The 27972-nt window shown below is 40.6% G+C and overlaps 1 protein-coding gene across 3 annotated transcripts in view; it reads right to left on the bottom strand.

Moving 5' to 3' along the window:
- Positions 1-27972, bottom strand: part of Adamts12 (ADAM metallopeptidase with thrombospondin type 1 motif 12) — a 252692-nt gene that overhangs the window by 111405 nt on the left and 113315 nt on the right. For all 3 annotated transcript variants that reach the window (XM_087896951.1, XM_087896950.1, XM_085676631.2), the window contains exons 4-5: positions 4453-4649; positions 3525-3608 (exon numbers count right to left, since the gene is read on the bottom strand). In XM_087896951.1, the coding sequence (XP_087753077.1) occupies positions 3525-3608; positions 4453-4649 (281 nt within the window). The remainder of the gene's footprint in view (positions 1-3524; positions 3609-4452; positions 4650-27972) is intronic.

Here is a 27972-nt window from a genome sequence, read left to right as displayed (position 1 = left end):
TAACAGGCTAAACACTAAAGAAAGTGATCACCTGGGTCCTTTCATTTGGAATATGCTCTCTGAATGCCTTAATTCCTTTGTGCCCTCTAAAACCCCATTTAAAAATCCAAATATCCTCCCACACCACTGATACATACATATTTAACCTTTTGGTAATTTCAATTTGAAACTTTTGTGTTTGTACTTTTGACAGGAGTCTCCGAATTCCTCGGGGTCAGGAAATGGAATTTGTATTCATATTTATCTCGCCAGTGAGTGACACAGCACTTGTCATATGACTGATGGAACGTGGCAAAATGATGTGACGTTTTAAGGACTGTGTGCTGAAAGCTGGCACAGCCCAGTCACTCACTCTGTCCTTTCTCCCATGTCTGCCTGCCACCCTGATTTTAGGAAGGTATTGAAATCTGACTGTCAATGCTGTTTAGGTTGCTCCTTAGTCAAAGATGTGAAGAATAATTTGAACAATTTTCTGTGAATCAGAAAAAATGAGAATAGTGAATTGAAATTTGGCGTCAACTTTTGAACTTTGTACCACTTAGAGATTTTATAAAACCTTGCACAGGTATCACCAGAGAGAATTGTTGCAATAGACAGCCAGTAACAAACAGATCCATAACTGGACCATGGACATAGAGTAAGAGACACTGGAACCCCCAGTCTCAAATGGGGCATCTGCATCAACCACCTCCTCTCACGGCCAACACATCTATGTGGAAGAGGAGGCAGGAAGATTGCAGGAGCCGGAGATGTTCTTGGTTTTCTTTTTTTTTTTTTTAGTATTTTTTTCTATTTTGATTTCCAATTTTTGCTTTTTGTTGTTTTCTTCTTTTGAGAGAGAGAGCTAGAGAGAGAGAGAGAACATGCAGATGATCTGGGAGGAGCTGAGGGAGGGAAATGAATATGATCAATGCATTGTATTAAAATGATTAGATTAACAACAACAAAAACTTGCAAAAGGACACTTGGCAGTGACAAGGGTAGAGGGCCATGCTGTCTGCAACAAACCATTTGTTGTGCATTCACAAAATCAGAATTAGAAAGGAAAAACAATGCAATTGTAACTAATACAACGATGTAATGGTCCATAATATTCCCCTGAACAATGTCACTAGTGGCAAAGCAGTCAGCATTCAGTTGTTCTGATGATGCTCTTTCCTGCCTATGCCTGGAACCTTGATTTTTGTAGTCAAAGTGCTGCCTGCAGTTCTGCTGGGATTATGGAGGGTAAAATGTTCCCTTGTCACACCTAGACAAACCGTTCTTGTATTGATTTGAAAATCGTTGGCCACCATGCACAACTGTATCCAAGTATGCCCACCCACTCAACCACTGTGAAGGAGTGAACATTGGTTCTCCAAAATATCAAACCATAATTTTCAAAAAGTTAAAAGCAGAATTCTGTTTGCTTGTTGAGACAAGATCTAGCCTAGGCCTTGCACCTATGGCAATCCTTCTTCCTCCACAGTGTTAGGATTGAGGGCATGAACTACTGTGTCTGGTTAAACCTAATTCTTCTATGACTATATATTAGCATGTGCGAAAGATTCATTTAACTGGCTGACGAGGAGACAAGCGAGATGGTAAAACTGGTACAAAGACAGATGCAAGAAAACAAACGAACACAGCTGCAACCAGTGGAAAATACTAGAGTGAGATTGTTAAACTATGTACAAGGTCAGTTAATGCCACACAGGCCAATAAAAGCTTAACATGCTTAAGGATGTCTTTGGTGGACACATATCTACTTTATCTCTTCCGGACAGAAGCCGTTTGTACATCCCATTACTTTGCTACAAACCAGTATCTAACTTCACCACATCTGAATCCTCATCAATAACCCATCACAACCAAAGTTACATTCACAGAGGGTCAGATAGACACTAGTAGGTATTTTTGCCTGCTTCCCAAGTTTTGAATAAATTTTAATAACAAAAGGGTGACAGAAGAAGAAATATAATAGCAATGGAATTCCATGATGCTCCAAACATGGCCCCAAGTAATGAAAAGAAATGGGGCTGGCTGGGAAGAAAGGGGAAAGGCACTTAGGTCAAAGGTAATTTTTTAAATAACCTTTTAACTGATGGTGAAGATTTACACTATTAAGAAAATAATTGCCTTTTCTGGCATTTGGTGCCACATCTATTGCTGTGTGTCAACTGCTGCATAGTTTAAAAGGCATTTCATCAGCTTGGCTGTTTCCTTCATTTATTAAATTTCACTTTGTACATTTACTCATGTTCCATTCACTGCGTTAGGTACCGGGGATGTCGCAGAATAAAGAAACACCACTGCTGCATCCACACCGCTACCTTCCCTAATAGTTGAGATACACAAAAGAGCAAATAAACACAAAGAACCATAGTGAATAACATTGAGTGCTATCATCCCGTGAAGCAGAAATAAGAAGAGGGGCCGCCTTTGAATGGGTTAGACATTGAGAATTCCCTGAGGAATTAGTACTCAAACAAAGGCTTACATGATGAAGTTGCCAGTCATGTGCAGAAACAAGGGAAGGATGTTTGAGATACTAGGATCTATAAGTACACAGCCTATGATGCTGAAAAATGCCTTGCATATTCTAGAACTCATTCAAACTCCAGAGCGCACAAGCCGGAAACAAGGGAGTGAACAGCATAAGGAAAAACTGGAAAAACTGAAAAGATGGATGGGTTAAGACCATGAAGAGCTCTGTAGACCAAAGAAATCAGAATTGATGCTTTTTAAAAATGGAGTCTGGGGGGGGTTGAAGTTATTATTTGAGCTTGTATTTAAAATCATCCATTATAGTTAAAAATCATCCCTTATAGTTATATATAAAACAATCTTCCCAGAGACTATATTATGGGCAAAGTTGGAAATGGGAAAACCATTTGAGAATTCACAGTAGTAATCCAGGCACCATAAAATAAGACTTTAATCAACTTAATGATGGCAGAAATGGTGAGCACTGGGTATTTTTTGAACTCTGCTTTGGAGGTGAGACCACTATTGGCTTTGTTGTTGGATTTCAATAATGCAATAAACAAATAAATAGATAAATAAATAGCAAGGTCAGATATGATGGCACACACACTCAAGAAGCAGACACACAGGCTTCTGGGAGCTTGTTTATACGTACATATAGCAGCAACAGATAAAGAGCAGGAGATTACAAATATGGGGGTAGGAAGTGGGAGCACGGAAGGGCAGGAGGGAAGAGGGATGAGGAGGGGAGAAATAATGTAATTATATCTTAAATTATAAGACAGAAAAGAAAAAATAAAACAAGAATAAAAAAACATTAGTAGTAATAATAACTACCACCACAGATGAGAAAAACTTAAATAGTTTTGAAACTGTTCCCCATTTCCCACTCAGGATTGCTCAAGTCCCAGGAAAAGAACTCAGAAATACTGCTTTCCTTCCCTTCGGATTGCAAAACGACTATGCAGAGACCTCTTTCTTGCTTATCAAGAACTGTCCTAAAAGAGAGGGTGGAAATCGGATGGCGCCAGAAAGAGTGGGAGGAAGCCATTCCTTACCTCCTCTTCTTCAAGCAGAATGAGTCGAACCACGACTATGTGGACGGCGTTGCCAATGCTTGGGTTATGAAACAACCCCGTCACCTGGAGTCAGGAACAGAAAGCCATTTAGTGTCGCCTGCATGTAAATGTTTCCAGGGCTGGTCACTGGTGTTGGATAGCTAAGGTGGGGGTCTAATCCTTGGTAAGAATAATTTTCCCTCTTTCAGCAACTGTAATTTCTCTATTGCTCTTCATGGCTGGTACTTAATACCTCCCCAACAACAAATGTCTCAGCAGGACAGGCCACCTGCCCAGAAAATAAAGCACAGCAATAATGAAAAAAGGAAGCGTGACACTTGGGGGTGCAGAAGAAACTTATTCCGGTTCTAGCTCTCACTACCTTGAGGAAACCATGTTCAGTTTCTTTGCCCGAATTTTCTCATAGACTAAGACTAGCAGAAATGGATGATGCAAAGCCATCTAAAAGTATCAAGTCACTTAGCAAATAACAATAATTACATATATACAAGTGATGAATTATAAGTTTTCCCAGGGAAATTTTCCCAAGCACATTTTATAAGGAACAGACTAATTGGATGAAATTCCGTTACTATATAATTGAGTAAGTAATAGTTTTGTTCAAGTGTATGCATGCCAACACATGTGTGTGCATGTGTGTGGGTGTACGTGTTTGTGTAAGTGGTGTATTATAAGAAGCAACCACAAAATCTCTTTGTTCTTATTTTTTTTTTATTATTTTGAGACAGTTTATCACTACCTAGCCTAAGATACCCTCAGACTTGCAATCCCCCAGCCTTGGTCTACCAGATTTGGAAACTGCAGGTTTGTATCACCATGCCTGACAAAACTATTTTTTGATGAGGAAAGAGCATTTCTAAGGACATCTTCTTTGTCAGGTACTGTTCCCTCATGCAGGCTGACATACCATATTCATGATGGTGAGGATGTAGGACTCCACGTTCTCACTTCCGTGGTACTCAACCATCTTCGTGTCGGCCACCACGAGAGTCTCCACCCATCTGTCCTTGCTTATGGAGCGTCGGGAGAGGCTTCTTCTTGGCCAGTTTTTTCTCTCCCACTTCTCTCGCTGTAGCTCTAGCTTCTCAGAGTTACCTAGACTGTCTGAACATTAAAACAGAAGGCATAGTTAGTAACCAAATTATATAAATCTAATGTATATTGAATATAAAAACATTATCCACTTATATTTGCAAAAACACAAGGCTGTGTGTTTAATGTATGCCTAATGACATGTGAGTGCAATATTCTTATGTATGCGTGTGAAACGGAAGATAAGATCAATTTAAATGAACTTGAACAAAATTACTCAAATTGGAATCTTATAGGGATATTCGAGAAGTGTTTCTTTTAAAATGTCATGGTTCATTTCAGTGAATAGGGCTTTCACTAATAAACACATATTCCAGGGATCTGTGGTGGGCACATCTGTAATCCCAGTTCCTCCAGAAGTTAAAGTAGAAGAATGGCAAATTCAAGGATATCAGAGGAAGTACCTATTTCAATATAAAGTGTTAAAAGGCCAGGAGTATACTGAGTGATCAAATACTTTCCTAGTATGTGTGATGCTCTGAGTTGTGTGTTTGAATTCTCTCTCTCTCTCTCTCTTTCTCTCTCTCTCTCTCTCTCTCTCTCTCTCTCTCATGGGAGCTTTCTCTTTTGTGTTCTTTTTCTCTAAATTATTCATTGTCTGCCATAGGCAAATCAGTAAGTATATACTAGGACTAAAATGTTGAATTTTAGCTTCATAAATATTTGATGTTCATATCCCTCTTTCCATTTTACAAGTGAGAAAGCTGATGCACAGAATATATATTAATATATTCCACAAATTACTAAGCCCATTCAGTCAGTAGACAACCAGGATTTTCTGTCTCTCATTAATGCACTTTCATGTCTACTACAATATTCCTGTGAACAACGAAAAACACATAAGGCTGGAGAAGATGCAAACTAGAAAAAAATGCAGAAGGTTCAGGGCATCCTGACTCAAGAAACTGGAAATGACCCAAAGAATGACAGTCAAGTTATCAAGGTGATAGGCCTCCATATGAGAACCATTTGGTACGTGAGGATCAAGGTTTGGAAAGCTTAATCTAAATGACGCTATAGAGTAACAAGGTTAATTGGAAAGAAGCTGTGTACACTCATCCTTGAATTCCAGGATGTTGTAATGTAAACAAGGATCACATAACTTGAGAGACGTCTACAGAAAATCAGAATGGAATAAAATCACTGCTTCACCTACTGGGAAGTGGATGCTCAGTCCAAGTGATAGTCCAGTCTAAGAGCTGCAGTGGACTCCGGTTTGTGGAGGCAATTGAGGAGAGAGGGCTTGATAGAGGAAGAGAGCAAAAGGGGCTGGGCCAAAGGAGAACTAACATGGGTGTCTTAGTTAGGGCTTCTATTGTGATAAAGCAACATGTCTAAAGCAACCTGGGAAGGGAAAGGATATTATCTGGCTTATACTTCCACATTGTAGTACATCATTGAGGAAGTGAGGGCAGGAACTCAGACTGGACAGGGACTTGGAGGCAGGAGCTGATGCCGAGGCCATGGTGGAGTGCTGCTTACTAGATTGATCAACATGGCTTGCTCAACCTGCTTTCTTATAGAACGCAGAACCACCAGACTAGGGACAGCACCACCTACAATAAGCTGGGCCCTTTCCTATCACTCACTAATTAAAAATTGCCCTACATGCTTGTATACAGACCAATCTTATAGAGGCACTTTCTTAATTGAGGTACCCTTCTCTTAGATGACTTTAGCGTGTGCCAAGTTGATATAAAGCTATCTAGCACACCAGCCTTGGACGGTTCCTCTCAGGAATACAGTATTATCCATCTCTTGCCTGTCCCTTACTGACACCCTGCAGGCCTTGAAGTAGCTGAACTTGAGCGTGAAGAGGCAAACGTCATATTCCCATCCTAATCTCTGTTGATCCATGCAGCCTTGACCAGAGCACTCTCAGTGTATGAGAAGGTGCTCACAGGCTCAGGGTATCCTGTTCTTCTGGAAGATTCTCTCCTGTCCTGAACTAAAAGCCGCTTCTCTTAAATTTCTACTCATTGGTGCTTAGAAGCATCTAGCATAGGCCATCCCCTGAGGCTCTGCCTCGGACCTTTAATAGAGACAGCTTTAGCTGTTTCAACCCTACTCCTGTTTTCTTGCCAGTGCCCAGGATGCTGGAGTAAACCCCTTGGTTTTACTGTCTATGTGAAAGTGGCAAATATTAAACAATAGTGATGAAAGAAATAAAGACCACATAGGTCTGAGTCAAGCCAAATTCTGTAATTTTGGGTTTTGATTAAAAATGCTAAAGTTGTACTCTTAGAAAAACAATCCGGGGTTATGTAAACATCGAGGGAAGTCCTGTGGGGGTTTAGAAACGGAGATGGCTAAATTCTCATCTGTGGTAGAATAATTTTCTACTTTCCTTCTCCAATTACTTTACATGGTGAAGTATGACTTTCCAAAGAAGCCTCCAGATAATCAGTGCCTCCTAACCTTCTTGCCCCTTCTCAGGGGACTGATTCAAAGTGCTGTTTTCAAATCTGTGGAAGCCAGGCAGTCCACCACACAAGCTCCCAGGTTTTGGAAGAGGCTTTTGGGGGCTTGGTTAAGTACAGGGACCCTACCCACAAGAGTTAGATGTAGCCCCTTTCTCCTCTTGATTCTCCGCATCTTGAGGCTGTGCTCCTCAAAACTGCAAGAACGCCCAGTGCTTTCCACTGAACTCAAGTATTGGGGTGACCAACACAGGAGATTTTTTTCGTTAGCATTTTTATTAGAATTAATTAGTTATACACAGTGAGCTTAATTAGGAACTTTTTATGCGTGTATATAAGTATTCTGATTCCATTTACCCTCAAAATGTCTTGTTTCTATCACCCCTACTGGTCCACTTCTGCTTCCTAACTGGTCCCTCATCCTCTTTTTTTTTCTTTTCTTCATTTTCTTTATCAGAACCTCCCTCCATTATTCTCATCCTTCTAGGGAATAAAGAATTAACAAACGGTCCTCTGGGGACCATGCCACATTTAAACTCCTGCCCTTTCACTTCTTTGGTTGATTTCCTTATAACACTTTTTGGATCCAATAGGAACCTCCACAAAGAGAAGAAAAAACACAAGGAGGAAACATGAACTCCTTGAAGAAACAGGTCATAGATGTCTCCTTCCTGTCCGTAAATAAGGCATCACCTCCATTTCCATATAGCTCACTCATCGAGAGCAGGCATCTGTAATCCGAAGAGACATCAGCAGTGACTTAGGACACTCCCCTTCTTGGGCTGTTATGTCTGGAAAGTTGCATTTCCCCCAATGAAGCACCATGCAGCACAGCATTGATAGCTCTAAAACCAAAGCAAGTCTCAGTGTCAAGAGAAGAGTGTGCTCAAGGACTGACATGGGTGTCTTTCACATACTGACAACTCTGCATTCCATACAGAAGGTAATTGTGCAGAATTAAGCTCTTTTGTGAACACATTCAGCAGTAGAAACTTAGTGAGGACTAAGAGACCATATGAAGCTTCTCATATTGTTATGGGTGAGGTGTGAATGTTTTCATTACTCAACAATTCTTCAGTCACGGAGCTACAGGCAAACTGTCAACAGTGTTCGGTCCATGGTTAAGCATGTGGGATTCATTACCCACTCTGTTGACTATTTAGCTTTTTGTCTTTCTGCTGCCCCCAGCTGCCTTCTCTGCATCTGGTCTTCATTGTGAGAAATGCGTCAGCACATTTCTATAAGAGGGTAGGGAAGGGGAAAACACAAGTGGGGCTAGATATCACATCAGTTGGATTGCTTTTCCTGACCAGCATTGGCAATGAATGAGATGGGCAATTTATCAAACAACAATGTATCCAATTGTCCCATATTCTCATCTCATTCTGATCATCTGACTATCTGAAGGGATCTTGAAATGTCTCTTTTATTTGTGTTCTATTTAAAGATGGTATTTATGAAGCTTTACAATGTCCATGATCTCCTTCTTCCTCTGTGATGTATTCTCAGTGAAGGGCAGTGGCGATCTGGGTTCTGGAGATGGACATTTCATTGGATTTTTTTTTTCTGGTGCTTTTACATTCTGCTCCCACCTCAGCCTGGAGAGAGGGTATTTATTTAGGATGTCTACGAACTACCAATGTTTAGGCTTAGGCTGACTCTTTGTTTATCTTCAGACAGCTGTGTTCACTTCAAAGATGACCAGTCCAGAGGGTCAGGATAGCAAATTACCAAAGGCTAAAAACATTTTTGAGTCACAACGCGTGAAGCAAACTTTCTCTGGAATGAAAATAAGCATCCTAGCGGAGGCACCACGAAGTGCAACCCGAGCCAGCTTGAAGAGATCAATACCTCTGGCTGTGTGGCGGATGCACACACTAGCACCACTGGAACTCTGCTGCAAAAGGCCACGGTCTACTTCCTGCCAGGAAGATGGTTGGCAAGTGTGTGCTACAGCATAAAACTGACAACTGCACATGGGCAGAGGAAACATTTGTTTGCTCAGCTCAGAAAATACGAGAGCTGGTAGCAGCCTCAAGGATGTAGTGATTTAACACTGTGCTCCTTGTGGAGTCGCCTTGAATCCTATCCACCATCTCATGACCAAAGATGTAGTAAATTAGCACTATGCTCCTCTGTGGAGTCCCCTGGATTCTATCCACCATCTCCTGATCATGACAGCTTTGGAGATCTTTTGATAATCCTTCCTTTTAAAGAGAGGGCTAAAGCAAACATTTAAAGGAGTAATTAAAATTCATGTCCTTATTACACAGAGAAAACAATGAGAAAACAACCAAGGTTGAGGGCCTTCTAGGTGTTGGGATTCACCAATGCTGCAGTCTATGCCTACAGGGATGGGGGAGTGATTAATGGCAGGGATAGAAATGTGACATCAGCTCCCACCAACCCTAGACACCCTTCTTTTATTTTTTACCTTAAGAATATAAAGCCCTCTTCTACCAAGAGCTCACTCCCAAACATGGGACCAGGGCAACTTCTTTGAGTAGCGCTTGTCTACAAGAAGACCAGGATGTTGTCCCTACAGATTTACCATTAAAGGAACATTAGTTACTTATTGAGCTGCCCCAGCCAGATGACCTACAAGCATGCATGGGACAGCATGGATCAAGCGGGCTGAGACACCGTTGTTTCTTATTCCTGTTCCTTCCTTGGGCAATTGTGAACCAATTATTTTAACTCTTTACACTGTAATTTGAGGGGAGGTGATGCACTGTTAACTCCACTCTCATCTCCAGGCCAGCAACAAAATGAAACTCACTATGGATCAACTCTGTGGCTTATTTTCTATGTCATGAGTACCATCCAGAAGCCTCAGAGGACAGTCTGCCTTCATCTTTTTTTAAAAAAAAAATATTTATTTATTATGTATACAATATTCTGTCTGTGTGTATGCATGCAGGCTAGAAGAGGACACCAGACCTCATTACAGATGGTTGTGAGCCACCATGTGGTTGCTGGGAATTGAACTCAGTACCTTTAGAAGACCAGGCAATGCTCCTTAACCTCTGAGCCATCTCTCCAGGCCCTGCCTTCATCTTTATTAGAGCATTTGACCTTATCTATCCCTATCTCTCTTCCCTTCCTCCTCCCCCTTCCTCAGCTCCTCATCCCTATTTTACTATCTGTATCCTAAGAGGTTTATTTTAATGTTTTATATTATTTACTTGTATATTCTGCATATGTCCATGTATGACATGGTAATTATATGGAGGTCAGAGGAAGGTTCTCTCCTTCCACGTGGACTAATTATCAAACTCAAATTGATAGTCTTGTCAAAAAGCACCTTTACCTGTTTGGCTACCTCATCATAATCAAGTACTTCATTTTTTTAAAATGTTCTTTGCCCAGAATTCTTAGGTTTCCTATATTAAAGTAGTTGTTAGATACACAAAATATCTAGTCGGCAATATTTTGTGTCATTTTTCACAATGTTTCACTATGTTTACAAAATTGTATGTTTACTTTACAAAACATTTTTTGTGACATCAGATATGAGAGACAGGTGGTGGTAATACATGCCTTTAATCCTAGGACTCGGAAGGCAGAGGCAGGGGGATCTCTGTGAATTTAGGCCAGCCTGGTCTACAAGAGCTAGTTCCAGGATAGGCCCCAAAGCTACACAGAGAAACCCTGTCAGAAAGAAAGAAAGAAAGAAAGAAAGAAAGAAAGAAAGAAAGAAAGAAAGAAAGGGTAGAGAATACAATATATTTTGTTGGCATATTTTCTAAGCAGTCTAGAGATCCTGAGCATAGTTGTTTAAGTCCTCTGGAATACCACAGACCTGACCAGGGAAGTCAGAGCAAGGGGAGTAAGGAGGGTTCAAATAATAATACTCAGGGACTTTATGTTCTCAGCATTTATGAATTATTTTTATTTGGGGATATAAGAGCCTCCTTGTCCCTCAGGAAAAAAGAAATTCTGCAGTTGGTTTCCATGTAGTAAAGGTCAAAATGATGCTATAACCAAAAAATATATGACTCTTTTTACAAAGCAAAAGCAGGCTTTTCTCTACTACTAAACATGGTAAATATGGTTGCTTTGTTACTGTTAACTTCTTTACTTCAATACTCTGTGGTTCACATATTGTTCTTCAGCTTGAATCAGCCTACTGGTGTAGACTCAGCATCCTCCCTTGAGGAAAGACATCACACAAGAACTGGATAATGTCTCAGGGACTTGTGCAACTCAATACTCAGCACAGAACCTGGACACTTTTGAGTGCCACGGCACTCGTTAATTGGCAAATGCTAAGTCAGTCAAACAGCCGTGCTCAGACAATGATAACAATGGAGGTGACAGGACATTAGACCCAGCATAGTTCTCATGACTGGTTTCAAAGAGACACCAAGTCTCCCTCACAAAGGCCAGATCAGCCTGGGGACTGGAGGCTGATCCAGACCTTTGTCTGTTGCCTAGCAATTTCCTCTGAGAGAAAACATTTCACATTAAAGAGAAGTTACTCATAACTTATGGTGTTCAGAAGGGAGGTGAAGTGCTCCATCCTGCAGCGAAGTTCCTTAAAACTCAGGAAGTAGGCTGGGTGATGGTGGTGCATGCCTTTAATCCCAGCACTTGGGAGGCAGAGTAAGGCAGATCTCTGTGAGTTAGAGGCCAGCCTGGTCTACAAGGGCTAGTTCAGGATAGGCTCCAAAGCTATACAGACAAATCCTGTCTCGAAAAACCAAACCAAACCAAAACAAAACAAAAGCTTCAGGAAGCAAGCAACTCAAAAGCTTTAAGACGTTCCTGAAACTTAACAGATATATGAGACCTTTCAGTACCCAAAGTTATGTAATGGTAAGGACCACAGGAAGAAGCTCTCAGAGCATCTGAGCTACCTGAAGCGGTGCTCTACAGTGTGTCTAGCAGCCAGAAGGCTATGCAGTGACCTCTAGCTTTGCAGCTTTCATGAGCTGACATCCACGCAGGGGCGAACTTTCAGAAATGCAGAAGCCTTTGAATTAATTCTCATCCTCTAAGTAATCCAGAGAAACTCATTGGCTCACCAAGCAGGACTTTGATGGCACCCTTACTTTGTCCTGTTGCTCATTCCTTATTGTGGTGAATAATTGTTCATGTTGCCCCAGGAATAGTGTTACATGATACACGTCAGCACTGGGCATTTCCTGAGACTTCCTTCTCCTTGTCTCTCCACCCCTGTCTGTGGAGGAGTTACTGCCAAGATAAGAGAGTGTATCTCCATGACAATGAGCAGAAGAGAGGCAGTAATCTGGGCAATCCTCCGTAAATGTCTTGTTATAGGAGAAAATCACCCAAAGAGACAACTAGTCACACTACGTTAAGCAGATCAACCATCCAAGTGAGCTCAAGCTAACAGTCAGGGGTTGGCTATGATGGGAATCTGAATCCCACAGACACTGAACTGACCCATTTTCATCTGTCCTGGAAGACCCTTCACTCACTCAGGAATATTAATTTGACATATGGATTTGATGCTCTAAATGTTCTCATGGTGATTCATCTGCTGCTCCTTCCTAAAATTAGGTTTTTCATGGCTGTCTATTCCCTCCAATCCTCAGTCCCACACGTGAGTGCTGATAACAAACATTGAAGGTCCACAAAACCCCAGGTCAAAGTCAGGCAAATTCTATGTCTGAAAGCGAATGATATTCCATAAGATATGTTCCTGGAGAAGAGTACCTTTGGAGGCATTTAGAACTAGGTGAGAAAACTGGTATCAAAACTATGTAAAGAATCTCCAAAAAAAAAAAAACAAACAAAGAACTCCCCAGAGGAAAATAATCAAAAGATGAAGAGAATGTATGACACACCAGAAAAGCATGCATAAAAATAATTTGTCATTGTTAGCTATTAGGAATGTGTGTGTGTTTGTGTGTGTGTGGTACATGTGCATAGGGAACATTAATGTCAAGGAAACACAGACTATCAACTTGAGAATGGGAAAAGGACCATAAGAGGGGTTGGAGGGAAGAAAGAGATGGGGAAGATGATGTAATTGTATTCTACTAAAGCATATATAAGGGAAAAAACACAATGAGGTATTACTACACATTTACCAGCAAGGCTAGAGACAAAGAGAAAGACCCAACATCAAGCACTGTTGAGGATGTGGGAGCTGGGGTCTCACATGCTTCGACTACAAAATGGCACAGTTATTCCGGAAAGCAATTTGGCAACACCTTATAAAACTCCACATTCAATTGCCATACGGGCCAGAGACTAGTGGGCATTTCTCCCAGAGAAAGAGACATGTACATTAATATAAAAGAATATATTGGTGACCATAGCAGCTTCAAGCATGACCATCACATGTGGTTTAAAACATTATAGTGCATGGAAGACTCAGCAAGAGAGAATAGAACTCCCCTCCGGAAAATTACTATTACTGAAGCAAGCCACTCCTTGAAGGATTACATTAAAATGAGTGGTTCACAGAAGTCAGGACATAGAAATAGAAAGTCATAGCAAGAAGGCTCTAGGATTTTCAATAGCAGCCTTGTCGGGGTAGAGTTCAGTATATGGACTGTTGTATGCACAAAACTACTCACTGGAGCAAACTACAGGGGACTAGTTGGCAAACAGTAGAGGACCAAACTAGAGGACTGCACATGCTGTTGGTGGCTCCTGTTAGGGTCAGTGTCCCGATGACTTGAGACTGTACTATGTATGGTTTCAGCAGATGCTGCCACTGGGATAAATCGAGTGGAGGGTTCATGAGATTTCCTTATTATATTTACTACAGGTTATAAATCTATCATTAGTTAAATAAAATTTACATTAAGCAATGTCCAAGCTCATATAAACACTATATCTAACTGCCCTAATATCTAATCCAGAGCCAATGGCTCAGCACTACCGCTGAGACCTGGAGAGAGTCCTGACCTGGGATTTGTCTTTCTTATTTGAGAAGGCTGAGAACCAAGAAGATCAACCTCAGGACTGAAGATGTGGGGCCCCAAGTAGCATGATAGAATCACCATACGAAATACAATCCCAGGTCTGGAAAAACATTTATATAATGCATTGATCATTTGAAACAAGATAAGTGTAACTAATACTGTTTGGTTACAACATGTCCTGGCTGTATTTTCATCTGTGAGGCAATTCTCCCCAGGATCTATTTCCCAACATCTGGCTCTTAGAACCTACATCCTCTTCTGGATATTGCAGTGGGAGGAGGATGCAACTCCTTTTCAAAATCTCTATCTTCCTTCCATCCAATTTGAGCTGTGGCTGACTGCAACTTTTTTCAGTAAATGCGATCTGATGACCTCCACACCTCTACACAAAGAGTAGATCACAGATCACATCCTCTGGGCGCTGACAACTGACCCCCACAGCCTAGCCTAATTCCAGGATCAGTTCTGATAAGCCATTCAATTCTTTTTTTTTAAATATTTATTTATTTATTATGTATACAATATTCTGTCTGTGTGTATCCCTGCAGGCCAGAAGAGGGCACCAGACCCCATTACAGATGGTTGTGAGCCACCATGTGGTTGCTGGGAATTGAACTCAGGACCTTTGGAAGAGCAGGTAATGCTCTTAACCTCTGAGCCATCTCTCCAGCCCCAAGCCATTCAATTCTTAATATTTAGAATTACTGAAAGGCTCTCCTTGGATGTTAAATATTCAAAATATAACGTAAAACCAAAGAAAATAGAAAAGTTCACCCAGGGCAGGGTAAAGATTGCTATATACCATGGAAGCAAACATGCATGATGAGACCTCTCAGAGAACCACAGTCAGAGGTGGACCTCCTCACCCAGGCCATTTGCAAACTGGAAATGAACTTGTGGGGACTCAGGGGGGAGACACAAAGCACGTGTGACTGGCAGCACAGCTCCCTGCCGCCTACCTTAAGCCATCTGAAATGAAGGAGGAGAAATCTCCTCAGCCACAAATCCTAAAAATCCCTATCACCTTGCCTTTCCCAGGTGTCCGATAAATGTCAACCTAAAGAAAACCACTGACAACAACCCTCAGGGACTCTTGTGCCTGCTTTGGCTCCAGTGGATTTTCTGAGCAATCACAGATGGCTAAAAACCTCAAGTCTCCCCTACCTATTTCACAGAGAAACCACTATTAATAGGACAGTAGATGACTTCAAGTAGAGCCTTGAGAAGCATGACGGTTCTAGCAATACACAACCAGAAGCCATCTGTCCCTTTGCTCCTTAGGAGAGAAAGAAAACTGACCAAATGGGAAAGGTATTTATTTACATGAAACAATGTTGAGCTTCTAGAATCAGTCCAGCTTCTACAGTTTGCCATAGGATTTTCTGGTGTTGATCATGGTTATAAGGATGCAAAGACTGACAAATGTCTTCTCAACCACCAAAGAAACATGCATGTCTTTCTAAGTGGTCCTATGGGATATTTCCCATCATCTTCTGGAGTTTTAAATGCTGAGGATGTAGGATGGTATGGACAAAAATGAGTGTAAATTAAACTATCACTTTGTGTACATGATGTGATAGTGTACAAAGTAACCCCCAAAACTCTACCCAGGAACTCCTACAACTGATAGACACCTTCAGTAATGTGGCAAGATACAAGATTAACTAAAATAATCAGTAGCCCTCCTATACATAAATGATAAATGGCCCAAGAAAGAAATCAGAGAAACATCACCCTTTACAATGACCACATATATAAAATATCTTGAGGTAACCAAATAAGAGAAAGACCTGAAGAGACCTGTATGACATGAACCTTAAGTCTCCAAAGAAAGGAACTAAAGAAGACATCAGAATATGGAAAAATCTTTCATGCTCTTGAATAGGTAGGATTAACATAATAAAAATGGTAACCTTATCAAAAGCAATCTATAGATTCAATTGAAATCTATAGATTTCAATCCCCATCAAAATCCCAAAACAATGCTTCACAGACCTTATACATATATATATGAGTTCATGCTGATATACATACATATGTATGTATGCATATCATATGTATATGCATATATATTTATGAGTTATATAGACACCTCTGATTCTAATCCATCACCAGAAGTTTATGTAATACTTCCTCATTTCTCACCTTTTGCAAACCCTATTTCTGAAACCTACAATATATTTACTTTTTTTCTTAGTCCTTCAGCACATTAGGTTTTAGAATTACTAACATTTAGAATTACTGACATCTGACAACACTATTCGTATACAATCTTTTTGTTAGCTTCACAAAGTGGTCAGAACCGTTGTATGAACTTAGGTAAATTTGTTACTGCTGTGTGTTAATGTGATTTATTTGTGGTTCAATTAGATGTATCTGTTCCTGTTTGTTTTCTGTTTTCACTCAAACCGTATCTTGATGTGTTTTAAACTGCTTGAGAATTTAAAAAAATAACTGTATGGTATTGAACTAAAACTTATCCATAAATACAGAATTATACTCAAAAGAAGAAGAGGATTGTAGGGTAATTTAGCAAGAAGTCAGTGTAGAAACTTAAGCTCTATTGCAATTAAACTACCATGAAACAAAATATAAGACATGAATTTCTGATGGGTAAGAAAGGATAGAAAGAGAGAGTCACATAAATCAAGACTTAGATCCTTGCTATTGATGCTGAGGAAATCCTCTAACTTCTCTGAAGATAATTTGTAACTTCTAAGTGGAGTTAAATTTTGTGCTCTTCTCTTTATAACAGGTATGACTACATCATGAAAAGCTTCATACACACGTGGGAAATTTAGAAACAGAATCAGATGGATCCTTGATGGTTTGTGGGGAAGAATAGAAACCACTGATATACCCAACAGCCAGTTGAGTCAACGCTCACATGAAGTCTCTCTAACAGTGAAAGAAATGTGTACTGTCCTGTGTGTTCGGTTGACACCGAATGTCGTTACTGTACCTGGAGTAGCAGATGAAGGAGGTCCAGGTCATAAAGAGGACTCTTTTACAAGCCATTCTGGAAGAGCATTATGCCTCCATTTTCTATTCCCAAATAAATACATTTTTCTTTATTTTTATTAACTTTAACATAGTTATTAACATCTTATGAGTAAGATTCAATATTTATTAACACAAATATTTTATTAAGTTTTCGTTATGAGCTAGTCTTCCTGCTGGTGATGGAAGGGCAGCAGCAAACAAATAATGACGTGGTCCTTTGACCATGACCTTGACCCTAAATGGAGAAAGATTTAGGGTTAATGAGAAGGTTCAGTTGGCAAAATGCTTGCTTTGCAAACCTGAGGATCTGCATTCCTATCCCCAGCCACCACCTAAAAAGTCAGTCTTGCCAATGCATGCCTGAAATTCCTTCACTAAAAGTATTGAGACAAGATCTCTGGAGCATGTTTGTCAGCCAGTATAGCTAAGTCAGTGAGATACATGTTTATTGAGAGACCTTATATCAAAAAAAATAAGGTAGGGGTGACTGAAAAAGTACCTGACATTGACATCTGGCCTACACATGTATGCATACACATGTGCATATATATCACACATACATACAAATGCACAGAATAGTCACTTAAAAACAAGTGAGATAAGTCAGTCATAAATTAGAGGCTCGTATATGCACTATAAAAGACAAAAATGTAACTGCTTGAATAAATAGCTATAAGGGGGAAATGCATCTTCAAGAGTGGATCAGGAAAAAGCACTGTTGAGTGAGTGGTATTTAAGCTGAGATCGAGATGATGTCCCCATGTGTAAAACCAGAGAATCCTCCTACAGCAGGGAGAACATCTAGGGTAGAACACAGCTTAATCTGTCCTGGAAACGATTGGGAAGATTGCCCTGCATATAGGGCATGTGGGCAAGCGGGCTAAGAGCCTACCTAGGATAGACAACCAGAGTCAGAAGACTCAGCTAGAGCAAACACAAAAGGGAACAGTATGTTAGAAATGGTGCGGCCATTTCTTCCTCTTCTCTCTGGCTACAACTGTTATCTCCCCCACTTCCAAGTGCTGTCTCCTGCCCCCAGTGATGGGACCCAGATGGAAACTTGCACACCCACATCCTAGCCTGGACAGTAACTGATTGGCCCCATTTAATGTGTCCCCAGAACATTGAGATTGACCCCTTTCCAAGCACACTCTAATTTCCCCATCCAAATGAACATGAAACTTTCCAAGATATTATGTTACTGGCTCCTCCCAGGGGTAACAACCTTTGGTGACCTGGCCCTGCTGCTAGATAGCATAGACGTTTTTATAGCTGACTAGCCAGTTTTGCTTCCTTTTCAAACACATGGGAACGATTTTGGAGCTACAGATGGTTCAGGATGCTCTAAATTAAAGTCCTTGGTGAGCTGCAGCTGGCCCATCCGGGACTCTAGACTCTAGGGTCTGTGTAGCACAAACAGAACTCAACTTTCCAAGTCCTCTGCAGGCTCCAAACACCACTCCCTACTGCTACTCTCCTGAAGAACAGGACTGTGTCCACAAATACGAAAGCACATCTTTCCACAGATGAAAAGTGTACAACGGAAGCCAACAATAAAACCAGGGCCTCCCTCTTCCGGCATCTCTTCTGAACATGTCTGCAGCCTTAGCTTTGCTGCCCCTATCATCATTACCCTCATAGATGCAACTGCTGTTCCATATAGAGAATGCAGTGGGTCTTAGAGCGCTAAAGTGACCACAAAGATGCATGCAGCAGGGAGACCGCAATCTTCATCTCTGTTTTGTTGATTAGCATTATCTTGTAAATCCTAAATTGGCTCTGAATATTTTCTTGAACTATTATTTTGTCCTGTCTCAGTCTCCTCATCTGTAACAGGACAATGTAGCAGGATTTATTTTTCTGGAATCTTTTCAAGTTTAGGTTTTTTTAAAAAATATTTATTTATTTACTTATTATGTACACAATATTCTGTCTGCATATATGCCTGCAGGCCAGAAGAGGGCACCAGACCTCATTACAGATGGTTGTGAGCCACTATGTGGTTGCCGGGAATTGAACTCAAGACCCTTGGAAGAGCAGACAATGCTCTTAAACCACTGAGACATCTCTCCAGCCCTCAAGTTTAGTTTTTTAATTTAAAATTTCTTCCAACAATATATTTTAATTATATTTTTTCCCTTCACCAACTGCTCCCAGATCCTAGCCAACCAACTTCATTCCCTCTTTGTATATCTCTCTGTCTCTTTGTTACTAGCTCTCTCTGTCTTTCTCAACAGCATCAAAAGAGAAAACTGCAACAAGCAAAACCACAATAAGACAAAAACAACAAAAAAGTACACGCAAAAATAACTGAGTCCATTTTGTGTTTGTCAGCTACTTGTGAGCATGGAGCCTGAGAGGGATATCTAGACTCCACACAGTTCATTCTAGCTTTTTTGCAGGGAGTGAGTAAGAGGGTTTCAAGACAGGGTTTTTTTTTTGTGTGTGTGTGTGTGTGTGTGTGTGTGTGTGTGTGGTTTTTTTGTTGTTGTTGTTGTTGTTGTTTTTGTTTTTTTTGTTTTTTTGTTTTTTGTTTTTTTTGCTGTCCTGGAACTCGCTCTGTAGACCAGATTGGCCTCTCGGATGCTTGAATTAAAGGCATACACCTCTACCAGTGGGCTCAGTCTCACTTTTAATATACACTCAAGGCTTGGTAATGACTTGTATCTTGATTTTAAACAACTTCGAGCAAAAACCAACCAACCGAACAAGCAAACAAACAAACAAACTCCGAACTGGAAATGTAGACAAAGACTCAGAATCTGAAGTTTTAAGCTCCGAACTGATGCTTCTCAAACTAGGGAGCGGGTTCCTCATTTTCTCAGTTTGCTTCATAATGGGAATCGCAGCAAAGGGAACAATCAGCATACCAAAAGAGCCAATCATGAGCTATGATTACACCCTTCAGCGCATATTGTCTTATCAAGATTGGTTGTATATAGGTGTCCAGTCAGCAATAGCTGGGGGCACTATTAGCTGCTTGCTGGGGAATTCAAACTCCAGAGAAACAAAAGCAGAACTTGGTAAACAGAAAGCCACGAGGTCTTCATTAGTTCTCAAGTCTGAACGAGAGATTTTAAAAATACACACGATCCCCAACATGACAAGTTTCCAAGTTCACATTATTGCAAAGCACACCCACAGGACCATAACGTTTTGTGTTCGAAATCGTATTCAATAAATTAAGTGAGCAAGTCAACCCCATGTTCTGTTAGATGGCTTTGCTAGCCACAAATATGTAGACCATGTCTGTGGCAGAAAGGACAAGCTATGGTTGTCAATAGGTTTGGCGCATTCAAAGTCTTCTCAACTTAAGACATCTTCAAAGTGATATGTGTTTCCTAAAGCACTACTCTATACCAAGGTGAGGAATGTGACCCAGCTACAACTCTGACTGGCTCTTGGGGGAAGAAGCAGTGAATGCGGAGCCTCACACCTGATCCATGTGCTGGCAGAATATGACACGTGAGTGCCTGGTTCTACATGGCATCTCTACCACCTCTTCTGGAGTATGGGGCAGGAAGAATGTGAGGCTAGCGGACAGGAAGGAGAGCTGCAGAACACTGTCTTCTGGATGTGAGCTAGGCCATGCACCCATAAGATAGGGGTGGGGAAGGCAAGGGCTAGCTATCCTGGGCAATTAGTATTCAAGGTATGTATCTGAATAATCTAGTCTGGTCACTATGTCTCCTTCAGCTGAGAATATGGTAGGCTCTACTAAGCACCTGTTCCCCAGGAAGAGAAAACATGAACAAGGGTTGCCAAAATGGCATGGCTATATATAAATTTCAAATGATTAAATCATTAGTCTCCTGGGTGTTTTGATTTCCTGCAAATAGTTTCACAAATGGAAGACCATAGGCAGGGGTCAAAATAACAGCCTACAGCTAACTATGTGTTATGTCTGAGGAGTGGGAAAGAGCTGTTATGGCATCTAAAATGAGTGTTTGTTCATGTTCACGGTGTTGTCTTTTCAAGATAAGAGCCTAAGTTTAGAAAAAATGTCATGGCCAGAGCATTCAAAAGTATCACGTTTATTTGGAACTTACTCTATGGAGCCAAAATACCAACAAGTCAAATTCCTTTTTTATCTTGATGGTGTTTTTGTATGCTGTCATGCAGGAAAGACACTGGGATGGCCAGGCTATGTTCTGCATGTTCTTTGTTACTTAACTGAGCTAACAGTGTTGTTGGAGTTTCTCTCACTATGGGTCAAGTGGTCAAATTGTGGGAAAAAAATCACCCATCTTTTGCACAAGTGTGATGTTTCCAGTAATAGCAGTTGCTTGTACATTTGTAAAGGTGATTTTAGCAAAAACGTTACAGTAGTCTTGATATGTTGATGTCATTGTCATATATTAAATTAGTAGTCTTGTAGGATGTTAGTTATTGTTATCAATACAAATGCTTCAATGATGGCTCACACTGCATTATACATGGCCCTGAGATTTGCTATGGCTCCACTATCCAGTTTAGTTTTGTGAAGTCATTATAATATACCAGAGGGAGTGTTTTACTCTTTTCCACTCTTACAATGTTGGACATCATATCTGGTTGGACTTCCTCTACGGTGGTTTCTGATTTTCTTTCACGCTTGGTCAAAGCTTCTGCTAGATGTATGGGGGACATAAAACTGCATCTTTAAACAGGGAAGATCTAAGAGTTTGAGGAGCAACAACTCTACCATGTATACTTGACCACTCTAGTTAGACAAATGGTCACGATTGGCATTCATTGGGCAGAACTCCAACGGGGCCAAGACCAGATGGGTCATTCTTATTTCAGAAGAAGAACTGTTTTAGAAAGTTGACTGACTTAGAGTCCTACAGGACAGAAATGAACTAACTATGTGGTAACAAATGGAATCAGGAAATTAATCGAACCTGGTTATTTGAAAATATATGCTTTGGGAATAAAGCTTACTAAAATATTATGTTTTGTGATTAGCTTCTAAGAATCCTCTTCTCGTTGTCTAATGGCGAATCAATCCCACACCAGTTAGGCTTTAAAGGTGTATTTATTTCGGGGGGGTAAAACTTGCATACACACAAACCGTCAGGAAAGGAGCCTAGTCGCTGGATCAGGAGTCAGAACCAAGCACCGGAGCCAAGAGGCAAGCTGAGGCTTGCTGCTCTTTTTTAAAGAGAAATATACCACGCCCCAGTGGGCTGGTATTTCAGCGGCTATTGGCTGAAGGAGCGGAAGGCGTTCCTGCAGCATTGTGGGCTCATATTTCAGAGACTATTGGCTGAAGGAGCGGAAGGTATTCCCGCCAATCTCCGGTAGGAACAGATGACCCAGATGTCTGAGTTCTTCGTCCAGAACAGGTTCAAGACTGCTGCCTGAGATGGTCAAGACTCACAGGATACTTCAGTCAGGACTTGATCATAACTCTAAATTTTCTTTAGGTTCCCATAAGATTATCAACGCCCCCAACCAGCAGGAAGTAGCCTGGAATACTACGCCCACATTCCCAAAAAATGGACTATGGATATTTTCCTTTGTTTGTTTGTTTGTTTTTTAAAAAAAAGATGGGGAAGTGGTGTGGGAGAAATGTCTGTATTCTATCAATCATGTTTTAAATAAATGCTGACTGGCCAGGCAGGAGGTGTAGGCGGGGAAACCAGACAGGAAGTGGAAATGATGCAAGGAGAGCAGGAGAATTCTGGGGAGGAGGAAGTTGATTCTTCCCACTCCTGCCCAGATCACCGAAGCAGCAGGATATGAGCTGTCCAACTGAAAAAGGTACTGAGCCACATGGCTAACATAGATCAGAAAAATGGGTTAATCAAGATGTAAGAGTTAGTTAATAAGTAGCCTGACCTAATGGGCCAATCAGCATTATAACTTACAGAGATCTGTGTGTGATTTTTCTCTGGGACTAAACAGCTGGGGGGCCGGGCAGGACAGAAATCCGAACAAGCTGGCCCTACATGTTACAGTTGTCCTTGATCCATGTTGGTAATCCAGGCTTTTGCACACTGAAATGATGCATTATTAAATGGCAATTTGTTCTGATAGCTCAGAATTCTAAAATAACCAGCTTCGTGCATATTATTCTTACCTTATATTGCACAATAACTAACTTACATTTGCTCATAGTTCCAACTTTTTTATGGAGTTATAATTGGACAAATTGATCTCAAAACCTAGGTCAAACATGAAATATCATCATTCAGTCAAATCACTTTTTATTCAGAATGATGTTATTAAATCTGTTAAAGAACAAAGGTTGGCAAAGATTAGGAAGCGATGTTTGCAAACCCATGATGGCAAACAGGTATCTAGTCCATGGCTTACAGGACTCCAGAGTTATAGTCAATAGAGAAGAAAATTTCCTGACCATTTTCAAAATTCAATGGTTTGGGGGACCCTAAGGAAAAGAGAATTCAAATGGACTCTCACTGTGAAGAAAAAGAGTGAACAGCCTTTTCAGAACTCAGTGTTTTGCAGATGTTCACATATACATGGCCTTTGGCCTACTAACTGCTTTTCTAGAAATTTGCTTTTAAAATCACTGTGTAGATAGTCAGTTTCATTTGATACCAACAATACAGCCACTGGTCAGCCATCTGCGGAGGCTCTATCAATCACAGATCCGTCAGCTTCCAAGACCCTAAAGAAGTTCATCTTGCTAAGTGGCTTTTAAAATCCCAAACCAAAATATGTGTGCATAGGATAAACCTTCCTCAACTGAGTTATGTTATTTTTACTGACAGAAAGTCAGATGATCTTTTAGACAGTGTGAAAAGAAGAAATATTGCCAGTTAACTTAGAAGAAATTCCTACAGGGGCTGGAGAGACGGCTTAGCAGGTAAGAGCACTTACTGTTCTTATAAAGGGTTTGGGCTCAATTTCTAGAACACATCTGATGGCTCTTTCTGGATCTAACGTCCTCTAAGGGCACAAATACTCAAGTGGCACACATATTCACGTGCATGGGAAGCACTTACACACATAAAACAGGTAAGTGTTTTTAAGGCCTTTATTCATAAGCTCATAAAATAATTACTAAACTTGAAAGTCAAAGGAATACCTGTGGAGAGCTGAAAAAAAGGAGGGCCAAAGTCCAGATGTGTGTCTACTTTAAATGGCAAAACACTATCTGTCCACTGCTTATATAGTGACCTTGGTCATCTGTGTCTGTAACCTCAAAGCCAATACCTTCATTAAACACAGTTACCAAACATTTCACAACAAAATCTGCTGTTTATAAAAATATGCAAACAAACATCCGTGGTGGAAGCTAGCCAGAGGCTCCTACAATTATAAATAGTCCTCACAGGTGAGAATTGAAGAGATTTTAATATACCGATGAAAGCAGAAAAGATTTTTCTGGCATCAATATCAATATATAGAGACTTTTGAACAGGCTCTTCATAGCTTCTATTCCCTACCAGAATCAAAAATAAATAAACAAATGGACTCTCAATTCTAAATAGATTTTATTTACTTTCCAACTCCATTGAGTGTTTCATTCTGGAATCAGAACTATGTTTTCAAAATATATTCCAAGTTCATCTAAAAGTAGGTCATCATAATTTGGCTCTTATCAGCCACTATCAACAGAGCATGTGAAACAGGATTCTTGCTATTAGCTTTATTCAGTGCCAGAAATAACACAGTGTGAACATGTTTTTCAAGAGTTATCTGTTTATATCAGTGAAAATGGGATATCTCAAGGAAAACAAAAACTGTGGTAAGTTTTGTCAGTTAGTCGCAGTATGGACCATAATATTACGCCTGCTTTGAAAATCATCTTATATCGTGTCTTTGTAGTGAGTTTGGATGATCTTGCTGTGTGTGAACATTCTATGTGTAGTCTCTCATCCTGGTCCTAGAATCAAGGGAGAAAGGTTTACATGTAGAACAAGTAGAACGCTAATGCAGTGCTGGTAAGAGTGCAGACTGATGCAATCATTTTGCAGACTAGCCAAAGTCAGCTAAAGCTGAACATACACTACTGCAAGAGATACATGTGTTTATCTTCCAAATGTGTGTGTGTCCTCATTAGGATGTATAATAGAACACAGACAACATTAGCCATGTTGCGCAAACTACTCAGTGTTCATCATCCTTTGGAGAGAGAAGCCAAATATGGAGGGCTCATCCAGTAAAATTTTCAGTAGAAAAGAATAATATGAAACTGTGTCCCCACTACAGATATAAAAATTTTAGATTCAGAAAGCTTGTTTTGAATTATTCCACTTAGTTTGGATAAAGCTAATCTATTCTGTTAAAAGTCAGGATGGTGGTTAGCTTTAGGGAGGAGGATGTCCAGATTAAAGAGGCATTGGAAGACCTTGAGGATTGGGTTGGTTAAGCTCTGTTCCTTTTTTTATCCAAATATAATTACACTGGCCCCTCCTCCCCCAAGCTCTCCCATTCCCACTTCTTTTCAAATTCATGGCCTCTTTTTCTTTAATTATAGTTGTTATAGATACATATGAATAAACAAAACAATTTAGTTCAGTGTTGCTTATATGTATATGTTTTTAGGGTTGACAACTTGTATTGGATAGTCATTTAGGGGTACATCTCCTGGGAAGTATATTTTTCTCCCTCTCAGCCACCACTGTCTGCAATTTTTTGTCTTGGGGTGTGGTCCTTTTGAAATTTCCCCTATGCACATTAGCATATCAACTGGTGAGGCCATTGTTCAAGTCTTGTTTAGGCAGTCACATTGTTGAGATTTCATGAGTGTCGGTTCTCTGTCATATACAGAAGACATAGTCTTAGGGAATATTCTTGGTCCTCTGGCTCTTGCAATCCTACAGCCCACCTTCTCTGATGTTCCCTAGGCCTTAGTGTGGCGTTTTGTTGTGGACATGCCAACTGGAGTTGAGCACCCAACCATCAGTTGTTTGTCATCATATTTTGACTGGTTGTCGCTTTATGCAACGATCTCTGTCTGCTATCAAAGAAAAGTTTCTTTGATGGGGGGGGTAAGGGCTACACTATCTATGAGTATAACGATAACTATTTAGAATGTAGTTAGTACAGGTAGTAATTACACCGCTTTAGTAAAGTGGTTGCAGTTGGTTATCTTCTAAGAGACATGATCTCACTCACCCCAGGTGGTTGGCTAGGTTTATGGTCCCAGGTATGATTTCCCTTCTGATGGGAGGTCTTAAGACTAACCTTACAACTGTTGGCTGCCTCTAGGACATAAGCATCACTATTGCACCTTCAAGAATGTCTTGCTATCCTTGTCATTTTTGTGGTTCATGGGCATCACAATTGGGTAAGACTATTGGTTGCTTCTCTTGCTTGGCAACTTGCATAGATACTTTGGATTTAATGAAAGCTAGTTTTGGGGGAGTGGTCTTTCTGGGCAGATCCCACTCAATTCCCATGAGCCCTGTTTACAAACTATGTGGTGATTTCAGCAATAGGGATTTACTTCCAATTTCTGGGAAGCGACCAAGGGCACCTTCAACTTCCCTGACCAACAATTTGAGACGGAGTTCCTTATGATTGTTCCAGGAGTTTTATTAGATAGCCTGTTTCCTGGGTATTAGCTATATGAGTGTGTTAAGTCTTCAAAATTTATACACTATGCACTTATGATGGATGTAATGACTTTAAGTAGAATGAAAAGTAAAAACAATAAACTAACTTTGGTAGTTAAAATAAGAAATGCCCCCAAATGGGCTTATGGATTTGAACACATGGCCTCTGGTTGGCGCAGCTGTTTGGGAAGATTATGAGACTTTGGGGATATGGAGACTTGTTGGAAGAAGTGTGGCACTGAGGCTAGGCTTTGAGAGATTACAGCTTTGCCCCATGTGCAGTTCACTCTCTGCTTCTGTATATGGCCAAGATGTGATGTCTTTCTTCTGGAATCTTCCCTGCAATTCAGGATATCTAGCCCTCTGAAATTGCAAGCCAAAAGAAGTTCTTCAAGTTGCTGTTGGTCAGAGTATTTTATCACAGCTGCGGAAAAGTAACTAAAACACCCACCAACCTACTAACCAACCAGCCAGCCAACTGGCTACCCAACTACCCAACCAAGCAAACACCCACATCAACTCATCGAGCTGAAATGCGCGATGAAATGAAGAGACAGGAAAAATGATAGGTGAGAACTCTGTCATTTCCTTCTCTGCTGTTCCTATGTGGCTACAGAAAGGCACTCGGAGGTATTTTAACTTAGTAGGTCCATTTTTCCTACATCTGGATAACCACCAACAGAATTACAAAAGTTGTCACTTCGCAGGCTTTAAGCACGGAAGACTAGGTAACAGTACTGTTGAAAGAACATTTTTTTTCCCCAGTCACTCCTGTCCAAAGCAGATGGAGTATTGCCATTGGGCATTCTGTTCAGGGTGCATCTCACTTCCCTGAGAGGAGGCCTTCCACTTCCATTCCACAGCCTCCCCCCCTTACCACCTGTTTCTTCCTTTATTTATTTTAAAATAATAGCTTCTCCTGAGAGTAAACTCTGGCAGCTCAGCTTGCCTCTGACATAAATTAAACTGGTTTTCTCTCAGTAGTCTTTGGAGTCTCCAAAGGTCTAAAACCAAGAGCTGTGGTCTCCGTGCACAGTGATCCAAGCCTGAGATTTCATTGCATAAACAAGCGACAGGATCAGCGGGTGAATAGTATTCTTTTCATTCTGCTGGCGATAGCATAAGATTTCTCCTGTGTCCTGGCTTTGATAAAACTTTGCTTTATAATGAGATGAAAGCCCTTCCCTGGGGAAGAACACAAAGCTGTAACATGGCTAACCCTGCAACAAGATTTCCACCAGGTCTAGGTAACACATTTTTTTTTATGTATGAACCTAAAGAAGTTTTATTATAATCAAAAAGAGTGTGCAACTGTCTCTGATACATCCAATAATTACCCATATTAGCTTTATGGCCCTTTTGTTCTTAACCTAACAGGATAGAACGGAGATAAAAGCAGCTATTTTTAAGCTTTGGTATTCACACTGGCCTTATCTGTTTAATCCCCGATGACACTGTGTAGGTCTCTTCATCTCTGGCCTGGAATTCTCTCCTCTTG

Source organism: Myodes glareolus, chromosome 15 (genome assembly GCF_982192425.1).
Source record: "Myodes glareolus chromosome 15, mMyoGla1.1, whole genome shotgun sequence".
Taxonomy (NCBI): Eukaryota; Metazoa; Chordata; class Mammalia; order Rodentia; family Cricetidae; genus Myodes; species Myodes glareolus.
The sequence above is the reverse complement of the archived record's forward strand: the minus strand, read 5'-3'. Positions and strand labels throughout refer to the sequence as shown.